Source organism: Notolabrus celidotus, chromosome 9, assembly GCF_009762535.1.
Source record: "Notolabrus celidotus isolate fNotCel1 chromosome 9, fNotCel1.pri, whole genome shotgun sequence".
In the NCBI taxonomy this organism is placed as follows: Eukaryota; Metazoa; Chordata; class Actinopteri; order Labriformes; family Labridae; genus Notolabrus; species Notolabrus celidotus.
The window spans coordinates 19,593,041-19,612,802 of record NC_048280.1 but is presented as its reverse complement, the minus strand read 5'-3'; the positions used below and the strand labels follow the sequence as shown (position 1 = coordinate 19,612,802).

General features: G+C 39.9%; 1 protein-coding gene across 11 annotated transcripts in view; it reads right to left on the bottom strand.

Moving 5' to 3' along the window:
• clip1a (CAP-GLY domain containing linker protein 1a) overlaps window positions 1-19,762 on the bottom strand; it is a 30,305-nt gene that overhangs the window by 5,400 nt on the left and 5,143 nt on the right. For 2 of the 11 annotated variants that reach the window (XM_034692755.1, XM_034692758.1), the window contains exons 2-17: window positions 18,913-19,209; window positions 16,698-17,275; window positions 15,106-15,230; window positions 14,800-15,016; window positions 14,503-14,700; window positions 14,318-14,409; window positions 13,988-14,048; window positions 10,593-10,697; window positions 8,350-9,258; window positions 8,030-8,146; window positions 7,888-7,945; window positions 7,678-7,761; window positions 7,385-7,541; window positions 6,995-7,160; window positions 5,047-5,262; window positions 859-3,312 (exon numbers count right to left, since the gene is read on the bottom strand). In XM_034692755.1, the coding sequence (XP_034548646.1) occupies window positions 859-3,312; window positions 5,047-5,262; window positions 6,995-7,160; window positions 7,385-7,541; window positions 7,678-7,761; window positions 7,888-7,945; window positions 8,030-8,146; window positions 8,350-9,258; window positions 10,593-10,697; window positions 13,988-14,048; window positions 14,318-14,409; window positions 14,503-14,700; window positions 14,800-15,016; window positions 15,106-15,230; window positions 16,698-17,275; window positions 18,913-19,003 (5,628 nt within the window). In that variant the 5' untranslated portion in view covers window positions 19,004-19,209. The remainder of the gene's footprint in view (window positions 1-858; window positions 3,313-5,046; window positions 5,263-6,994; window positions 7,161-7,384; window positions 7,542-7,677; window positions 7,762-7,887; window positions 7,946-8,029; window positions 8,147-8,349; window positions 9,259-10,592; window positions 10,698-13,987; window positions 14,049-14,317; window positions 14,410-14,502; window positions 14,701-14,799; window positions 15,017-15,105; window positions 15,231-16,697; window positions 17,276-18,912; window positions 19,210-19,762) is intronic. The other 9 variants (XM_034692760.1, XM_034692762.1, XM_034692757.1 and 6 more) reach the window with 8 other exon arrangements.

Sequence of the window (19,762 nt, the reverse complement as noted above, 5' to 3'; positions counted from 1 at the left end):
TGAATTAAAATGTTTTCAGTGCACGATTTGACCTAAACTGATGATCTCATTCTAATATTGTTCAATGAATTAACTGCATGCTTCATAAGATAAATTACAGATTTTAGAGTCAATTTACCAAATCTGAGGTCATTACAATTTTTAAATTGTATTCTGGTAACACAAATGTCATACTGAGGAGGGAAACAATTGTGTAATCTCAGAAATATTCTACAACCTGTGGTCTCAGAACGGATACTGATGATCATAGAAAAACAAGAGCAAGGTTGTTTGTTTTGGTAGTGCTTTAAAGATTGTGGGACTTTATCAAAAGCTTTTGAAGCTGCCCTCTGCTGAGGTATTTCACCATCTCTGTCTTGAAGTGAATATCACCATTTAGCACAATGATATTCTACATCTAAAACTTTCAAACAGGACTGAATGATATTGTCGAGATGATCATTTTGGATACAGTCAAAAGAAACAAAAAAGTTCAAACTGATTTCAAATCTTGATGCTAGGAAGTTCCCACATCTACCACACTTTTTTGGTAAATCAATTGACACTGACAGCTATGAAAATCAGTTGTACAATGAAATAAACACTGTACATAACACTACCAGATAGTATGTGTGGTAAAGATTAGCTTAAACCTATATACTCAACGTTTCTCCTGATATTTGATCACGTTATAAGCCCACAGGCACAGGCTGGGAGCAAAGGGGAAATAACAGCTGTTAGTAAATGGAAGATGAAAGTGAGACACTAAAATAAAAGGAAAAGGGAGAGGGAGACAAACCAGCAACATGCAGTGAGTATGTGACATAGCCCCAGCCATTCTAAGGTGCTGAATCAGTGATTACTACTAGGGAGGAATACCTCAAGCTGCTTAGAAATCGCATTTTTGAGTTGGGTTTCAAGCTGCTTGACTTGCTGGGTGGCTTCATCTCTCTCCGCCTGCAGGGCATCCTTCTGAGCTGTGATATCAGAGATGCTAGAGGAAATCTCTTCCTTTACCACAGCAGATGCAGAAACCTCTGCAACAGCATTCTTGTATTGCTTTTCCAAAAGTTCTTTATCCGCTTGCAGAGCCTTGACATCAACCTCAAGTTGTTTCTGACTGGCGTGCAACTTCTCTAACTCTCCAAGAAGTCTTGACTGTTCTGAGAGCCACGTTTCTTGGCTTGTGCGGAGAGAAGAAATGTCTTGCTCTGATTTACACTGTCCAGCTCGGAGGTTCTCCCTCTCTGTGGTCAGGGAGCTCATCTGTTTGTCCTTCTCTTCAAGTTTAGACAATAACTGCTCTTTATCTTTTCTCAACTGATGGCCGTCTTGTTCTTGCTGCTTCAGCTGGGTTTTCAATGCCTCCATATCTATGGTGAAAGACTTCTTTTGGTCATTTGCATTCTTAAGGTTAGAAGTGATCTCTTTATTTTCTTGGTTAACATTGGACAACTTTTTCTGCAGCTCCTCAATCTGTTTGGAAAGTTCATCCTTATCAAGCATCAGTTTATTCATTTCACTGGATTCAGCCTGTAACTGGGTCTCAACGAGGAGCTTAGCCTCTGACACAGATTCAGTCTGACTCTTCAGCTCCTGGACCTCCTGAAGCAGTGTCTGGTTCTCTTTCTGCAAGGACTGCACTTTTTTGTCAGCGTCAGTCTGCAATGAGCGCAGATGCTCACAATCTTTAGTCAGGTTATCGACCTTCTGAACAAGTTCTAAATTGGACTTCTCATGATCTGTTTTCAGCTTACTTTGTTCTTTGACTACCTCCATTTTGTCTTTTTCAAGAATCTGAATATCCGCCTTATGTTTCTGCAGTTCATTTTGTAGGTCTGCCTTTTCTTGCTTCAAAGAGGTGACTTCTGCTTCAACCTCCTCTTTTTGGTGTTTGGTTTCCTCTAGCATTGCTGCTAAGTTGGACTTTTCTTGAACAGAGACAGCATTAGCTCTGGAGTTACTGTCCAGCTGGTCCTTCATTGTCCGGATCTCATTTGCTAGCTTATCACGCTCGAGAGACAGAGCATTTTTCTCAGACATGACTTTTGTGTGCTTCTCCTCTAGCTCTCCCTTCTCCCCTGCCAAACGCTCATAATCCATTTTTTGCTGCTCAAGTCCTGAATCCAGACTCATCTTTTCTTTTCTGAGAGCATGAAGGGCCATCTCTGTTTCAGAATTGTGCAGGTGAAATGCTTTCTTCTCTTCCTCAAAGGATGAAAGTGCTTCTTTGAATTTAACGCTGGACTGAGATAACTCTTCTTTTGTGGCTTGGAGCTTCTCCTTTAATTCTTCCATTTCTCTGAGGAGCTCTTCCTTCTCATTACAGACTTTTCTCTGGATTGCAAGTAAGTCTTCTTTCTCCTGCCGCAGGTGAAGCCTCTCAGAATCAGTCACCTGACTGCTTGTCTTGGACTCCTCCAGCATCTGGGCCAGGCTTAGTTTTGAGGCTTTAAGCTCTTCACATTCACGGATTGAGTTTTCTAAATCTTTCTTTGTAAAACTGAGTTTATTCTGGAGCTCCTCCTTCACTGTTTCAAGGCTCTTTTTATCCAACACAGCAGCATTGATTTCATGGGACATCTCGGATTTCTCTTTTGTCAGTGCTTCTGTGAGGGCCTGCAGCTGGGTGTTCTTCATCGTTAGATCTTCTTTTTCTAAGTTTAAGGATTTAAGTTTTGCCTGCAACTGAGCGTTCTTTGCATCAAGGGACTTCTTTGCATTTCGAGCAGAATCTCTCTCTAAAATTAGATTATCCTTCTCACTTGTTAGCTTAGACTTGCTTTCACTAAGATCTTCTTCAAGACGGGTCCTCTCTTTACAGGAATTTTCATAGTCCTCAAGTAGCTGCCTATTTTTGGCCTCACTTTGCTGGATGTCCTGTTGGTGCTTCATCAGTGAGTCTTTCATCTCTGCATTCTTGCTTTGAAGCTTCTTCATTTGGGCCTGGTTTTCACCTTCCACGTGTTTCAGTTTTTCGTTTTCAGTTTGTGCTTCTTGAAAACCATCTCTGAGCCTTTCCAGCTCCTTGGTCAATGAAGTGTATTCTTCATCTGATTTATTTTTGTTGTTGAGCAGTTCCGCTTCAGTTTTTGAAAGCTTATCTCTGGTTATCAGCAGTTCTTCATTCTTGACTGAAAGCTCCTGGTGACTTAGCTCAAGGGCAGAGAGCTTCATCTGCAAATCTGAAAGCTGCTTCCTCAGATTGTCTTTCTCAGCCTTAAGAGCCTCAATCTCCTTACACCTTTTTTCATGATCTAGACTCTGGTTTTCCAGCTTTTTGTTCAAATGTTCAACGTCATGCTTGGAGGAGTCAAGCTCAGTAGAAAGATGCTGGGAAAATAAAGATGAAAGAAAAAGGGAGGGGGAGTATATATACAGGGAAAGATAAGATGAATCCAAAAATAAACCAAGCGGCTATGGATAAAAGTGATATGCAATTGGGAAGGTTAAGCTGCAGAAAAAAAGCTCAAAAACTGGCAAAGGACGACTCTGAAATGATTTTCAACATTTACAAGAAGTAGAACATTTTCACCTCAGTTCTCACTTTTCTCAAATAAATGAATGACTTATATTGAACCTGGCAAGTCTGACCAGAGCCTACCGTTAGGAGAAGAAGCTGCAAAATACATACTTAATTAATAGTGTACAACACATAAAGGTGTGTATTAATGGGAATCAAAGTTGTAAAACTATCATTTTACATTTGATTTTTTATCAAATCAATAATAATGAATGAAAAATGTATCTTGCAAAGACCAATATTGTCAATTAAATTATATCATAATGTAATAAAACCAATATTTTTTTGTACTTTTAGTTAGAAAGTGAAAATGTTCTGCTTGAGTGAAACCAAAGGCTCATAAACAATGCTAACAGGGGTACATCTCAAAGTTAAATGTACAGTGTGTAGCAATGGGAGTGTTTAGTGATAGTGATAGCATTCAGATTGTAGCCTGAAACACTCTGTGGCTCAACCCTCCCATCAGTTAAATGACAGTGGGTCTTAAGGACAAGAAGCTCCTGTGATGCATGCTTAGTATGATCCTCCATTTGACAAGTTTTTACCATCAAATATATGAATCATTACAAAGTATTTTGCACACAACAGCCACTCTCTTCTTCTTTTTCATCTTTTAACTGTGGCTTCCAATCACTAAATACAAATTGCTATGTTACCAGTTTGACGTTCTGTTCTACTGTAGGACAATGGCAGTGTAAGATGGTCCATGATAGAGGACCCGCTCCTTTGTCGAAATAAGTTAACAAAAGCTAAAGTATATTCATTCTCAGGTGATTACACACTAATTTAAACATACTTGTGAATTGTATATTACGTTTCTACCAAGTCTGTTCTTCCAAGTGCCAGTAATTACTACACACTGCACCTTTAAAGCAATCAGATTTTTTTTTTTTTGAATTTTACTACAGTATGCAGTTACAGTAAATTAATTTGAAACCACCCCTATGCATTAATGCTCCAGTAAAATGCTGGATGACAACTTGTTAACTTTTCATTCTGCAAACAAGTTCTTGGCTTTTGGAATGATCAGATAATTTCCATGAAGTTAATTTAGGACACTATAACAGATTCTTATCAGTTGTATCCCTGCAAGCATAAAGCCCATGGCATCATAAAATACAGAGATAAGATGAATATGAAAAAAAGCATTTAGCCTTGTTGTAAGGGGAACATAAGCACCAAAAAAATGTTTGTTATGAAAAATGAAAATGTTGATCAATCATATACATTGATTGTTGATGTTAGATGAAGACACAGATTCTTATTATCTCAGATACTTTAGTATTTTACACCTGTTCTGGTGTTTAAACATGTCTGTTCTGTGTTACATCCATCATGAAGGGGATGATGTCATTGATATCACCTTTCATAATGTTTAAAGGCATCTAATTTTCATCTGCAAAAAGGACAGATCACATTTTTCCTGACGCTTTTCTACGATCAATTAGTAATTGGTAATACATAAAATAACCCTCTGATGTTAACCATGTTCTTTGAAAGATAAAACACTTTGTGTCTGTACCTTTGAGGATGTCTGTCCTTACCTTAACTTGTTCCTTGTAAGGCTGCAGCTCAGATACTGACTTCTCCAGCGACTGGGTTTTATCCGTTGAGGAGGTGAGCTCTTGCTTCAACTTTTCAACCTGAGTGTTCAGCACCTCAAGCTCCTTTGCATAGAGGTCTGATGCATCAGAGATCGATTTCTCATGTGAGGCCTTTAGCTCCTCAATAAGAGTCTCACCCTGCTTAAGAGTCTTCTCCTACAATGTAGAAAACAAAAGCCAAAAACAAATCACACTCAGATATTGATCTATTTCAAAGAAATCACAGAATAAGTACAACCAAAACTCCAAAAAGGTTGGGATGTTGTGACAAGTTTTAACAAAAACAGAAACTGATGGTTTGCAAACCATTTCCACCCCATATTTAATCAAAATATTGCCAAGACAACACATGAAATGTTGAAACTGAAAAATGTTATCGACTCACTTAAAATTTGATTCCAGCGACATTTAAAAAAAAAAAAGAAAACCGGGACAGAAGCATGTTTGCGTTGCATCATTTCTTTTCTTTAACATCACAGTCACCTTTTAGAAGCTGAGAATACCCGTTTCTGGAGCTTTGGAAGTGAAATGTTATCCAATTTTAGCCTGATATAGGATTTTTGCTGCTCAACTTGTTGGGGTCTCCTTTATTTAATTTTTTGTTTTATGATGCACCGAATGATTTTAATGAGTGATAAGTCAGGACTGCAGGCAGGCCGCTTTAATACCTGGACTCTTCTACAATGGCTATGGCTCAATGGGAATAGTCGGTCTTCTACCAATCAGTTGGCGGTTCGATCCCAGCTCTGACAGTCACATGCCGAAATGTCCTTGAGCAAAACACTGAACCCCAAATTGCTCCCGCTGTTGTTCAATGGTTTGTGAATGTGTAAAGATGAGATTAGCTAATACTGATGGTCCCAACTATATAGCAGCAACTGCCATCAGTGAGTGAGTGAGTGAATGTGACCAGTAGTGTAAAAGCGCTTTGAGTGGGCAGAAAGACAAGAAAAGCGCTTTATTAGTACAAGTCCATTTACCATTTACTACAGTCATGCTGTATTAACACATTAAGAATGTGGTTTTGCAAATTTCTTGCTGAAATATCAAAGGTATTCCCTGAAAAAAGCTTTAGCTGGATGGCAGCATATGTTGTTCCAAAACCTGTAAATAGTGTTCAGCATTAATGGTGCCTTCCCAAATGTGTAAAAGCCATGTCATGGGCACTAAGCATCCCCATACCATCATGGATGCTGATTTTTGAACTGTGCACTAATAACAAGCTGAGTGGTCCCTCGCATCTTTAGAGCAGAGAACCCAGCATCAATGATTTTCAAAAAGAATGTCAAAATTTTCTTTGTCAGACTTCAGGACAGTTTTCCACCTTGCCCCAGCCAACCTTAAACGGGGCCACATAGTCACTGGTGTTTCAGGATCATGTTAATATATATGATTTCCTCTTTTTATGTTACAGTTTCAACCAGCGATTAGCTCTCGCAATCTCTCACGGAATGGTGAAACCCACCTTTACTTCTGGCATGATGGCTGTCTAACATGAGTCTGGTTCTGCCTGAGGTTTCTGCCTGTTAAGAGGAAGTTTTTCCTCGCCACTGTAACTAGCTAAATACTGCGATGTGCAATGCTCATGATGGATTAAGGTGGGGTCTGACTGAGTCTTACCCTGTCTTGAAGTTGGGTCTCTGTTCATAATTTGACATAGAGTGGTCTAGACCTCCTATGTTTGTAAAAGCGTCCTGAGATAACGTTTGTTGTGATTTGGCGCTATACAAATAAAGATTGAATAATTGATTGATTGATTGATTTCTAAGAGAATCCATGTCCCAACCTTTTTTGGAATTGAGTTTGTATAAAAGGCCTTCTAAGTTAAATAGTGACAGACTTTTACACAAAACAATGAAATGTTGTATGACAGCCCTAAGATACCTACAGAGTTAGCCATCTTCTCCTGTAGGCTGCTTATTTGAGTCTGATGTGCATCTCTGGTTTCTTTCAGCTCCTGCTCCTTGTGAGATTGCTCCTGTTGGACTTTTTCATTCAAGTGTGCCACGTTCTCCTTCTCCTCTGCTAACTGACTCTGCAACTCCTCAAGCCTCCTGATGGTGATAGCGGGAAAAAATATATAAATAAATGAGGGGAATTATAACTGACAAGTAAGGTGACTGAAATATTAAGGGACTACATTGAGAACATTGAGTCAAACAAAAGAAAGAGATTTCATTTTATCATGAAAGAGTTTTCAGTATTGAAAAAATTGGTATGGTTTGTCTTTAGTCGAGTAATGAAGGAATAGGGTGCAGGGAATAACTGAGTGTGGTACCTTTCTTTCTGCATGAGGTCTTCATTCATTTTGGTCAGTTGTACTGAACTATTACCAGATGCCTTCATCATGTCTGAAATATCATTTTTCAGCTTGCTTTTGTCCTTTGAAAGCTGCTCAAGCTTTTCATCAGCAGCCTTCAGCTTCCTTTCCAGTCCTGGGTGAGAACAAACATAACATACCAGGTTATTTTTTGTTTTTTTAAAACGGAAAATAAAAATACAAGCAAAAACATTGCCAACTTCTTACAAAATGATTGATTGCCATAGAGAATATAGTTCAAATGGTCTCACCGGAGAGTTGAGTTTTTAGAGACTCTGATTCTGTAGTCAGGGATGTACACTGCTCTTCCTTCTTACTGAGCTTCTCAAGTGCTTCTATAAGATGAAGACAACATTTTAGATCCTGGGAGATTTTGTAGACTGACACAAAAGGGAGTAGACGATGGCAAAAGGTGTGTCGAAAGCCTGACTGTACCAAGAACAGCTGCTACTATCATTTACCTTGTGTAGTTTTTGATGAACTCGTCTTCTGCTCTGAGGTTTCAGCCAACTTTTGTTTCTGTGGGGAAAACAACCAGTTACTTCAATCCCGATTTAAAAAGACGTACTGTATCGACATCTGTGATAAAGCGGAATTTCTCACTAAGTCTCCGAGCTCCTGTTCCAGGGTGCCCTTCTCCTGCTGTACAGTGGCTAGACTCTGCTGTAAAGAGAGTACTTCCTGTTGTCTGCTCTCCAACTGAGAGCTCAATTCACTGGCCTATATCACAAGTTATATAAATCATACAGTGAATAAAACAGCAAAGTATTCAGGTTAAAACAAAACATTAATAAAACTACAGATGAAAATTTCTGTCTCAAAACTCCATGCAGAAATAACAGACAGACACCAACTCCCTAACATGTGAAAAAAAAAAGAAAAGAAAATGAAGGCTTTAAAAAAAGAGTTAAGCATGAACCCACCTTGACATCCTGGCTGTTTCCCTGGCTCTGTGCAACCTCTAACTCACTTTTCAGGGTCTCAGCCTCCTGGTTACCTTGTGCTAACTGGCTGCGCAGAGCCACAATTTCTTCCATCTGCTCTTTGGTTTCTCTCTCCTTGTCTTGGGCTTGCTGTACCAACATTGCTTCTTTGTCCTCAAGCTCCTTTACCCTCAATTCTGTTGCATGAAACTTTCCGAGAACATCCTCCATCTCCACAAGGTGCTGCTCCTCTGCTTTTTCAACACTAGACCTCAGTGAGTCCTCCAGCCGCTCCTTGTCTTCAGTCAAAGACGACTGCTGTGCCTTCAGAGCCTGCTTCTCCTGCATCCAAACTGACACATCAGCTTCATGTTTGGCTGAAGCCTCTTCTAGAGCCAGCTTGTGCTCCAACTTCAGCCTCTCTAGTGCACTTTTGGTTTCTACAAGTTCTTCTGCCTGGGCACCTGCACCTTTGCTGAAGGACAACTTAAGCTCCTCCATGGTTTGCTGGTGAGAGGCAACAGTGGATTCTAACTTGGACCTCCACTGATCAATACTTTCAGCTTTCTCCTTCTCAGCCTGGCTTAAGCGCATCTGCAACTGCTCATTGTCACCAGAGATCTTAACAGATGTAGCCTGAATTTGGGCAACTGTCTCAGTGTGGTTCTTTTCTTGAGCCTCAAGCTTTTCTTTATATTTCACCAGCTCTTCTTGCTGATTTGCTTCTTGGGAAGCCAGCTGATCCCTAAGAGAGGTTATCTCTTCCAGTAGAGGAGAAAGAGCAGAGTTTGAGTCTTCAGAGCCCTGCTGGGTCCCAAGATGAAGCTGTAGGTCAGCTACTTCTCTTTTTCTCAGTGAAAGGTCCTTCTCAAGCTCCATAATACGGGATTTTTCTGACACAGTTACAACCTTTAAAAGCAGAAATTTTGTATTCAAAAAAGTGCTCAAATCTGAAACAATGAACCTTTGTGTGTTAAAAAAAGTGTATTACAGTCTTAATCATACTTTACAGTACTAAATAAATAAACATATAATGGTTAAAATGCAGCAATGGATAACAAGGCACATGGTAACAATAACACTCGTGTTCTTTTCAAAAAATAAACTGTTTAATCTATTTCTTTCAAAAATAGGCATACAGCCACTGATGTGGTTATGCCGCCCTCTTGTGGTTTTAAAGAGTATGGTCCAAATCATGGACGTTAAAACATGTATGAAGCTATGGGAAGTGTACAAGACATTTTCCAGCATCTAACAAACTAAAACATGTTATCTCTAAGTGTTGATTTAATGTTATTGTCAACCTCCTGAAATAGATGAGGTATGTCCCTGGGGACCATTGCCATGTTCCAATTTTTTGTTAATCTAACTTGGTTACAAAAAATCCAAGTCATCTATCTGTGATGACATCTATCTATACATGTAGCACCTACTTCTGCTGCTTCAGCTTAACATTCTATAGCTTGGTTGGGAAACGTTAATAACATCATATCAATCAACAAATTATTTATAAAACAATTATGTAGATAATGATTAAATAGAAAATGAACAAGCTATTGCCCTACTCCTCATAAAACGCTATACTTATAGTTTTTCTAATAGCCCATTCAGCTACAAAACCCTTAGGGGACAGAAGGCATAGAAGTCTGGGATGTGGAGCAGATTTTAGACTAGCAAAACGCAGGGACACCAAATAAGCAGGACAAATGGATGCTGGGAAGGACTGGGGGAGTAGAACATAGGATAACTGAGAAAATGATTAGCTGGGACAGGGGAGAAGTTTGTCTGTCTGGTTAAGCAGTGATACCAGTAAAGCAAGAGTGAGTTCCGATTTGGTAATTTAGGGGAGTAAAAAAACAATCTGTCAAAAAAATGAAAGATGTGGTGATTTTTTAGGTTAAAATCCTAAAGATGGGGAAAGTTATCATTTAAAAAATACATCAAAAATAAATCTTTGGGCAAAGACACAAATTGCATTGCTAATCTTGCAAATATTTACCCAGGACGGACTGATTTGAGCATTTAATAAGCCAAATATATGTGTTAATTTGTTATTTTAGAACTTTTTTTTCATGAAAAGCCCTTGAAAGTGCCATTTTGGGTTACTTTACCAAAAGCCCAAACAAAGCAATAGATTTATTTACTGCCCGACACCTCTCTGTACCCCTTGTACATATTTGGCCACCATCCCAGGCCCAGGCCCTCTTTTCCAGCGCAGCCCACTGCAGAGCAGAAATCATTACCCTAGTGTCTTCTAACTCTCTTTGGAGTTTCTCAGCTTTGGTCTTTTCAAAGAGCAGGCTCTGTTCAAGCTCCTTAATGTGGGCATGCTCCAGTCTGGTCTGCGTCTGTTAGTAAACAAGGGGGAGAGGAAGAGAACACACCAGTGCCACCATCACATGCCAGCCCAACACAGACAGAGAGGGAGAGACACAGGAGAGAGGATGGATGGGGTTTAACAATGAAAAATGTGACGTGTATGTGTGTATGCATGTGTCTTTGTGCATGGGTATTTGGAGGAGGAAGTGGTGGATGAGTAGAAATGGGAAGACACCCCATGCAAAACCTTCAGGCTGTGTCATCAACAGCAGCACACGGGAGTTTATGGAAGAATGGCAGGAAATACAAGACGAGCAGCAATAGAGGGGGGCATGTAATGTGGAGGTGAGTATGTTTATGGAGGCAGTTTAAAAGTGCCCATGCAAAATTGACACCTGGTGAACAAAGCACATTCATTGTTATGATACAAAGAAAGTCTTAAGTGTGAAGCCAGCAAGTAAGTTAATCAGAATGACTTCACCACATCCTGAGAGAAAGCAGTGACAGATATTTCATTAACTATAAACGGTACATCATTTTCATAGAGAGGATATCTAATGATGATGATGACATCATGATTTAACCACATAAAAGATATTTCCTTGCATTTTATCTTTTTTAAGCCAAGCCATTACTTATTTCTTGATTTAATACTGTTTAACTGATAAAGCTTGAAGCATCATCAGTACTCGCACTGCTTTCTCTCTTTGGGTGAGGCCATTTCCCACATTGTATGTCGTCAAGTATTGTATAAGAAACAACCAGTGATCAGACCACCATATGCTGGATTTGTGACCAACTTCACAGAAAACAGACTTAACACAGAAGCATCTCAAGATCAAGAAACAGACTCCTTGTTATGTGAGTGATGAATAAGGCTATTGTGGTAAGTTTCGAGAGCATTTCTAGGCACAGTTTGGTGCTGCGTTAACCGGTTTGTATGAATGTCAAGTTACATTTAAAAAAAGGGGGAGTAGCAACATTACACCAAAGGCCCGTCTCAGGTGATCCAAATTAATCGTCCATGTGGAAATCTGACAGAACGAACTGTATTGTCCAACTATGCAACTGATATAAAACCAGTTTTTATCATCAGAGGCTTTTATCCGAAATAAAATCTGTTGTATCTTTTAATGATTTTGAGCACTTGATTCATTATTTTATCTCGACCCGTTTGGACTACTGCATGTAATGTACTTTACACTGGCATTAACCAGGCCTCCCTCGCTTATAGTTAGTCCAAAACGCTGCTGCTCGCCTTTTAACAGGAACCCGCAAGCATGAACATATCAGCCCCGTTCTCGCCTCCCTCCACTGGATCCCTGTCCATTTTAGAATTAATTTTAAGATTTTTAAGTTTGTTTTTAAGTTACTAAATGATCTGGCCCCTCAGTACATCTCTGACCTCATTCACATCTACGCCCCCTCCAGAGCACTGAGGTCTGCTCATCAGATGCCTCTCGTCGTGCCAAAAAGCTGACCAAAGACGAGGGGTGACAAAGTTTTTTCAGTGGTAGCTCCTAAACTGTGGAATGAGCTACCCACCCAGGTCAAAATGGCCCCCACCCTGGATACTTTTAAATCACATCTTAAAACTCATTTTTACTCCTTTGCTTTTAATACAGCATGAGAGTTTGTGTTGGTCTCGGTTTGCCTTTTAATTGACTGTATTTTAAATTGTTATTATTTATTTCTACTGTTTGTATTTTTTGTGCAGCACTTTGGTAACTTTGTTGTTTTTAAAATGTGCTATATAAATAAAATGGATTGGATTGGATTGGATAATATACAAAACCCTAAGGATTAAGGGCAATAATTTAATTATGAAATTAAACAAATCTGACTGTGCATCTTCTGTGAGCTTTGGATGTAATAGTATATCATATACATCCATTGTTCATTGTCAAAGGAGTAGGTATAAACCATAAAGCAGGCAGGAACACCAGCCTTCCTATTAAATTACATTGAAGCTCTTTCACTGAGAGTTTTTCCCTTTAAGCTGCAGAGGGAACACTGAAAACAAGTCTGTGACTGGGTAGTGAAATGACAAGGGGGCATCTCCAGTGGTTCCATGCTGACCAGACCAACATGAAAGACGAAGACGAGAAGGAAGAAGAAGCAACAACATCACTTAACAGGGAGGCACTGAGGGTTATAGCACAACATTAGTATACCTTCAACAGCCTGAAGTGAACAAAGCATTTATAATTTGGCCTCTTCATAAACTTTTTTTGTTGGTGTATTTCAAGCTGCATGCAAGTTTTTCATGAATCCAACACAGGGAGTTAGAAATAATCTGTTAGTTTACACGTAAAAAAAAAAGATAAAAGTATATTCTAACCCTGTAGCCCTCTTTTTAAAATCATCTATTTTGAGCTTGAGCGCCTTCATGGTATTTGAGATGATCCCTGTGTAAAACTGTGGAATGAACAACAAATCCTTTGATCAGATATGAACATAGATACCACCATACACCAATATTTTGCATTTTATAACTGGATATGAGGACATGACACACCGAACGACAGAAAAGGAAAAGAGCAATATACTGTAAGGAAAAGGAAAACGGAAAAGGAAATTACTGACTGTCTTCAAAATGCCTCAAGCTTCAATAACAAGACCTAGAACTATACCATCATTTTTTCCCCACAACAGCTTGACTTGAATTACAAATTGTTATGGTGACCAGTCTCTTTCACCTTAACTTGCATATCTACAGTAAGTATTTTTAGGTTATCCCTATGAAATTATTAACATGCCAATAATAACAGACATGTTTTAGTTGCCTCATGGATAGCAGGCCTGGGTATGAATCATTTTCTAGTTTGGACATGGCCTGGCATTGTCATCCAAGGCCCAATATTTGTGCAGCTCCGGGTGTATTTGCCAACACATCATCTAATGCAAGATGAAGCCAGTATCAAACTGTCCATGCAAATATGCCCTCTGAGGCAGCAGAGAGGTTTGACTTTACTGCCAACAGTTAAAAGTGATAATGCAAATGCTCTGTCTGAACTAAATTGAGGCTTTGCACTCCATACTGCGAAGGACCTGCATCCATGAGGACAAAATAAAGAGAGAGAAAATAAGTGAAACAACTGAATCCCAGAAGCCTGACTGGGGCACCTACAACTAAAGTTATCTTAACATTTAGATTTTAATGTCAGTGAGAAAATGTTAACTTACTAATTTACTTAAAAATGGTTGATTTTCAGTCCACTTACATATTTCTATAAAAAAATCAGTGCTTTGTTATTGAAACACACATTTTATAAAAAATTGTAAATTCTAACAGTGTGGATCTTTGTTGTGATTTTACCTCTAGGTCTCCTTTGGTAATGCAAGCTTCCTCTACACGGAACTGAAGGTCCTCCACTTTCCTGTTTCACAGAAAAAAAGAACAACCTTGCTGGAGCTTTCTTGTGGTTTCAACATAACTGGGTATCTATTGACTATTAACAACAATGGTCAAGATCAAAGTTAAGCCGACTTAGTCAAAGAGCTATTCTAATGACTTTATAACACTGTAATAGTGTAAAAACTTCATAATATAAGCAGCCAATTAAACATGTTCTATCACACAAAAACAACCACCCTAAATTAAAACAAGTAAAACCAGTGTGTGTCTTTGTTAAGTCGCAGTCCTTACCTACGCTCCTCTTCCAGCTGATTCACCAGCTCCACTTTGTCTTTGTCTGCAGCTTCTACCAAGGCACGTAACTGGTCCATCTTTGCCTCCATCTTTAAGAGAAACATTGATATATATGAAGGGCAATTACGAGGGGCCCTAATTGTGAGGGTAGGCTTTTATCAAAGAACCCTTGGTGAACTGACCTGCTCCCGATCATCTCTGAGCAGGCCAATTTCTTGCTCCATCTCTCCCACATGGCTCGAGGCCTTGGCGACTTCAGCTCTCTCCATGTCCCTCTCAGCCATGAGCTGCTCAATATGCTGCTGCTTCTCCTTTAGTGCCTCCTGCAGTGCTGTGGTGCCTGAAATCTTACGATTGTAGCGTGATGATGTCTCTGTTAACTAAAAGGAGAGACAGAAGACGAGCAAGGTTGGGCTGATGAGTGAGCAGATCAGACAAACTTCCAAACAATGTCGGAACCAGGAGAATAAAGGTCTTACCAGGCCTGTGCGGCTCGGCTTGGCACTGACTGAGGATGTCACAGAGCTCATGGTACTGATGGAAGAGGCACTAGGGCTGCGCTTAAGCCCTGACGGCGTGGCCACCACTTTCCGGACAGTTGTTTTTGCTTTGGCTGGTGTGGTGGAGGGGAACCCAATGCGTGTGACTTTGTGCACTGGTGCAAATAAGCCATACCTGGGCTGACACTGAAAATATCTGTGGGACAGATAATGGAATTCAAGGTTTACATGTGGTTGACATGATAACAACTCTTTAGTCATTACCAAATCGATTTACTTTTGTACCTTGTGCCTGCAACTGCTCCATCATTCTTTCCTAAGGGCTCATCCAGTTCCACTCCACACCACTCGCCTTTGGCAAAATCTGTTTCTCCAAGGAAACGTACCACTCCTGCCTTTGTACCACCAACCTGAGAGGAAAACACCAATCATTAGTTGACATCTAACCTTCTCAACTGATAAAGGAGAGGCCTAAAGAGTAATCAGCTTTGCCTGGTTATAAACTCCAAGTGAGATAATTCCTTCAGAGCAACAGAAAAAAAAATGTACTGGCTTTTAACTACCTTTAAATATGAGAAACTGAAAATGCATTATCTTTTTTTGAGTTATAATTATTACTACTTTCAATGCTATGCTGAAGAGCTCATTGGCTGAAGAAAGGCTGAGACACGGACATCTGCAAGAGCTCCTACAAGCATTGGGCAAAAGCCCAGAGTGTGTGCAACTACTCTATTTACATCCTCGTGCAAGCTGGGCTCTTGTCAAGGCAAGCGTTAACAGTAAACAGTGCTGTGTACCAGTCTACACCAAGCACAGGTGAAGGATAATGTGAGGAAAGTAACTTGGTTAAATCCTTTATACTGGCTGCTATGTGACACTATGTGATCTTAACACATGTGTTTTCTTTAGGGAATTGTTGTTGTTGTTTTTTTGATTAAGAACATGATGTTTCAAAATCTAAGAGGCACACGCTGCATCTGTATGCCAGAATCTAACATGCAATTTCAGAGGTTTGCAGACAGGCATGTGATTGGGTAGTAACATGGGACTTCCACCAGATCCATGCGGTCCGGCTCCGTGCTCTCTTGTCCGTCAACACCCACCGGTTGCGTTTTCAGAACGCAGCACGGAGCAGAACCGCCGGACAGCTGGAGTCATGTGACCAAGGTTTTCCCACGGCAATCACTGAATCAAGGATTTTCCTCCTCTCCTCATCCATGTAGTCTTTATGGTCCTCTGAAAACCTCTGACCTGTTGACTCCAGGCCTGCCTCCGCTCTAAATGACTTTTTGTTGTCTTAGTTAAGTTAAAAACGATCTAACGGTAACTAAGAGTGTTTTATTCTGAAAATTAACCAGATTTTTTAATTTTGTTTTGGTGCCTGACTTCCTGTCCCGCTCCATCTGCTCTGTGTTGAATTGATGCGTCGCGCTCCAGCCGGATCAGAGACGCGAGCGGATCCAGTGGGGGTTAACAGATGGACTAGAATAGAAACCTATCAGATCCGGTGCCGTGACGGATCGGAGATGGACTGGACACGGATCTGAGATGGACTGGAGACGGATCTGATGGAATTTCGCCTTAACGCATGCAGTGGATTGAGAAGGAAGTAAAGCTCCCACCAAGATTCAATCAATCCAGCAGGACTACACACAGATGGCACTTCACTCAAATGGTAGAACCAGATTTACTCTTGACTCAGAGGTGAAAGTCTGGTGACACAGAAGTGACCATGTTTTATGTGTTAACTACCATGAAATGATGACATTGAGAAGGAGTAAGGTTCCATTTATCTTAGGACTACTATGGCACCAAGAAACAAACTTTATACATCAACCACTTTACTGTTTATTTCTTGTATAATGTAACAAACTCACCAATACTCTATCACCCATCTTCAGTTCCCTTTCCCCTTTCTTTACCGATCCCGTCTCTGAGAGGTTGGAAATAGATTCACTATTTGTGCGTGCGAGGTTGGAGGATGGTGTAGCTGGTGTAGCAGGTGTAGCGGGCGTAGCTGGTGTCGCCGAGGCGGCCTTCTTGGCCGTCGTTGTTGAGGGTAATGATGATTTAGCAGCAGGTGTATGCGAGGCCACACTACCGACTGAGGGAGTGGGTGAGGCAGCACGGGAGGGTGGTGCAGTTTGAGTTCCATTAGCCTCACCTTCTGTGAAAGACAACTTGGATGGACGTGTAAATATTCCTCGTAGAGCTTCGCACTGGAAGTACCGTACCCCTGCGACTGAACCATCATTTTTCCCGATTGCCTCATCTAGAACAATCCCTGCCCATTGTCCTGGGGCAAACTGTGTCTCTCCCAAAAACTGTATGTAGCCGGGCTTATTCCCATTCACCCATACTCGGTCCCCAACCTGGAAGTTCTCTCCACTGCTCTGAGCATCTTCTCCACTGGCACTTGCAGCTGATTTGTCTGTCGCAGCAGTCTTAGCTCCTGCTGAAAAATAAGGGAGCAGGAGGAGAAAATACAGAAGGATTAGCTATCTTTTTTCACAAAAGCATCCATTACCAATCTTCTCCAAAGCAGAACAATATTGTACAATTTTATGGCCAGATTATACCCTGCAAATTTGACCTCACCTATGTTTACACCGTGTTACAAATTATTTTGAAGTTGCATTTTTGTGAATATTTTAAAAATTATGTTAACAGTTGTTTTCAAATTTGTTAGGAAGTCAGATAGTGAATATATTTCTTCAACTGTGTGGTTAAAATTATGCTTTTCGGCTGTATTTTTAAATAAATGCAGAATCTGCAGAAATGAGTGTGCAAAATTATTATGCAAGTTGGTGATAAGAGCATTTAACTAGTGAAAATTAAAAACTAGGCAACATTGTAAACGTTCTATTGATTAGAAAATAATATGACAACTTTATTCAAACTTCAACAAAAACAACAGTTTTCTTTAGATTTGTATACAACATAAAACTGTTAAAGTCTTTGAAACATTTCAAATCTAAAGTGTTTATGTCCAATATAACCTCCTTTTCTTTCAATGAGGGTCAGAGGTCACTGGTAAACTGATTTAGTGAGGTTTCTGATGACTTCTCTGCTGACTCTCTCTGTGCTGCACCTTGTATGGCTTTCCAAAGATGCTCTTTTGGGCTTTATTTCTTGCCATTACTGTAAATTATCTCCTTTATTATTGATCACAAGTTCTCAGTCGGGTTGAGATCTGGTAAGCAGGCAGGCCAGTTCATGAGGCTATCCTCTTTTGTATTTTCCTCCATGGAGGAAACTTGGTGTCAATAATAAAGGAGATAATTTACAGGAATGGCAAGAAATACAAAGCCATACAAGGTGCAGCTCACAGTGTCAGCAGAGAAGTCATCAGAAGCCTCACTAAATCTGTTTACCAGTGAACTCTGACCCTCACTGAAAGAAAAGGAGGTTATATTGGACATGAGAGAAACACTTTAGATTTGAAATGTTTCAAAGACTTTAACAGTTTTATTTTGTATACAAATCTAAAGAAAACTGTTGTTTCTGTTGAAGTTTGAATAAAGTTGTCATATTATTTTCTAATCAATAGGACATTTACAATGTTGCCTAGTTTTTAATTTTCACTAGTTAAATGCTCTTATCACCAACTTGCATAATAATTTGGCACACTCATTTCTGCAGATTCTGCATTTATTTAAAAAAACAGCCGAAAAAGCGTAATTTTAACCACACAGTTGAAAAAATATATTCACTATCTGACTTCCTAACAAATTTGAAAACAACTGTTAACATAATTTTTAAATATTCACAAAAATGCAACTTGCATAATAATTTGGAACACGGTGTAAATGTATTGACTTACTATCTTTAAAAAGTAAACAAACATTTCTTTAAGACTTTTAGTGTGATGGTTTACACTTCTTTTCATTTTTAGAAATTGTCAGACAAATTTGGTAAACAGCTCAAATCGACAATGGCATATCTGCAACCAGACAAAACGTTAAAGCAGTGTAACAACAAGTATGGAGAAAGAGAAGCATGGTATTTTGTCACACCACAAGTTTCAACCAAAGAACCCCGTGCTACCACATGTACATCGACACAACTTCAGGATAGTTGGAAGACGGTTACCTGTGCTGGGGTTGGTCTTCGGAGCTGCTGCCCCAGATGGTTTAGCTATCTTGCTGGGAGCTTTGATCCCTGTGGGCTTGGCTGTGCTCATGTTTCTTCCTGTGATTTGTTAGACCCACAAAGCGTGTGTCCTGCAGTGGGTAAAGTCTGACCCCAGACCATCAAAATAACTGGTTGCAGCTCTGTGATGGCGAAGTTGTTCTCTCCACACCGAAATAAAGGAAAAAGAAAAACATAACAAAAATAAAAACGAGGAAAAGGGAGAAGGGAGAAAAAGTGCTGCTCATGAAAAGGACCCTGTAAGGAGAGAAAACAAGGAAAAATTAGTTTAGGTTTACACAGCCCCATTTTCTCTGAGCGCTCAAATTAACTTTTTATGTGTCTTATCCTGCAGATGGTTGCACTGACAATAAAGCAATAATGAAGTCAGTAGTAAACTAATAAATAGCCAGTACAGTTATCCCTTCAAGACATGCTCAGTGACTTTGTTTACGGTACTCTGTTAATGGAGGAATCTTGTTTCTATTATGACAACAAGCTCCTCAGCACTCACCATGTCACAGTCAGACCTAAAAATATCTTGTCAAAGGCCGGCCGATATGCAGTCTATGTTACAGCCGTCATGATCTTGTGAATAGCGTGTCATCTGTGGCCTTGATCACAATACACAGGCACGACCACAAACAGTGTCTCGCTCAATCTATCATTGGAGCACACCAAATTGTAAAAATCTGGTTGGCAGCTTTTTCTAAAACAGGATTACAGTACAAACAAGACCACCAGCAGCTGCAGATTATCCTCTTTGCCAGATTACCTCACCACAGAAACTGGTTGGCGGGTTGCAGGATTT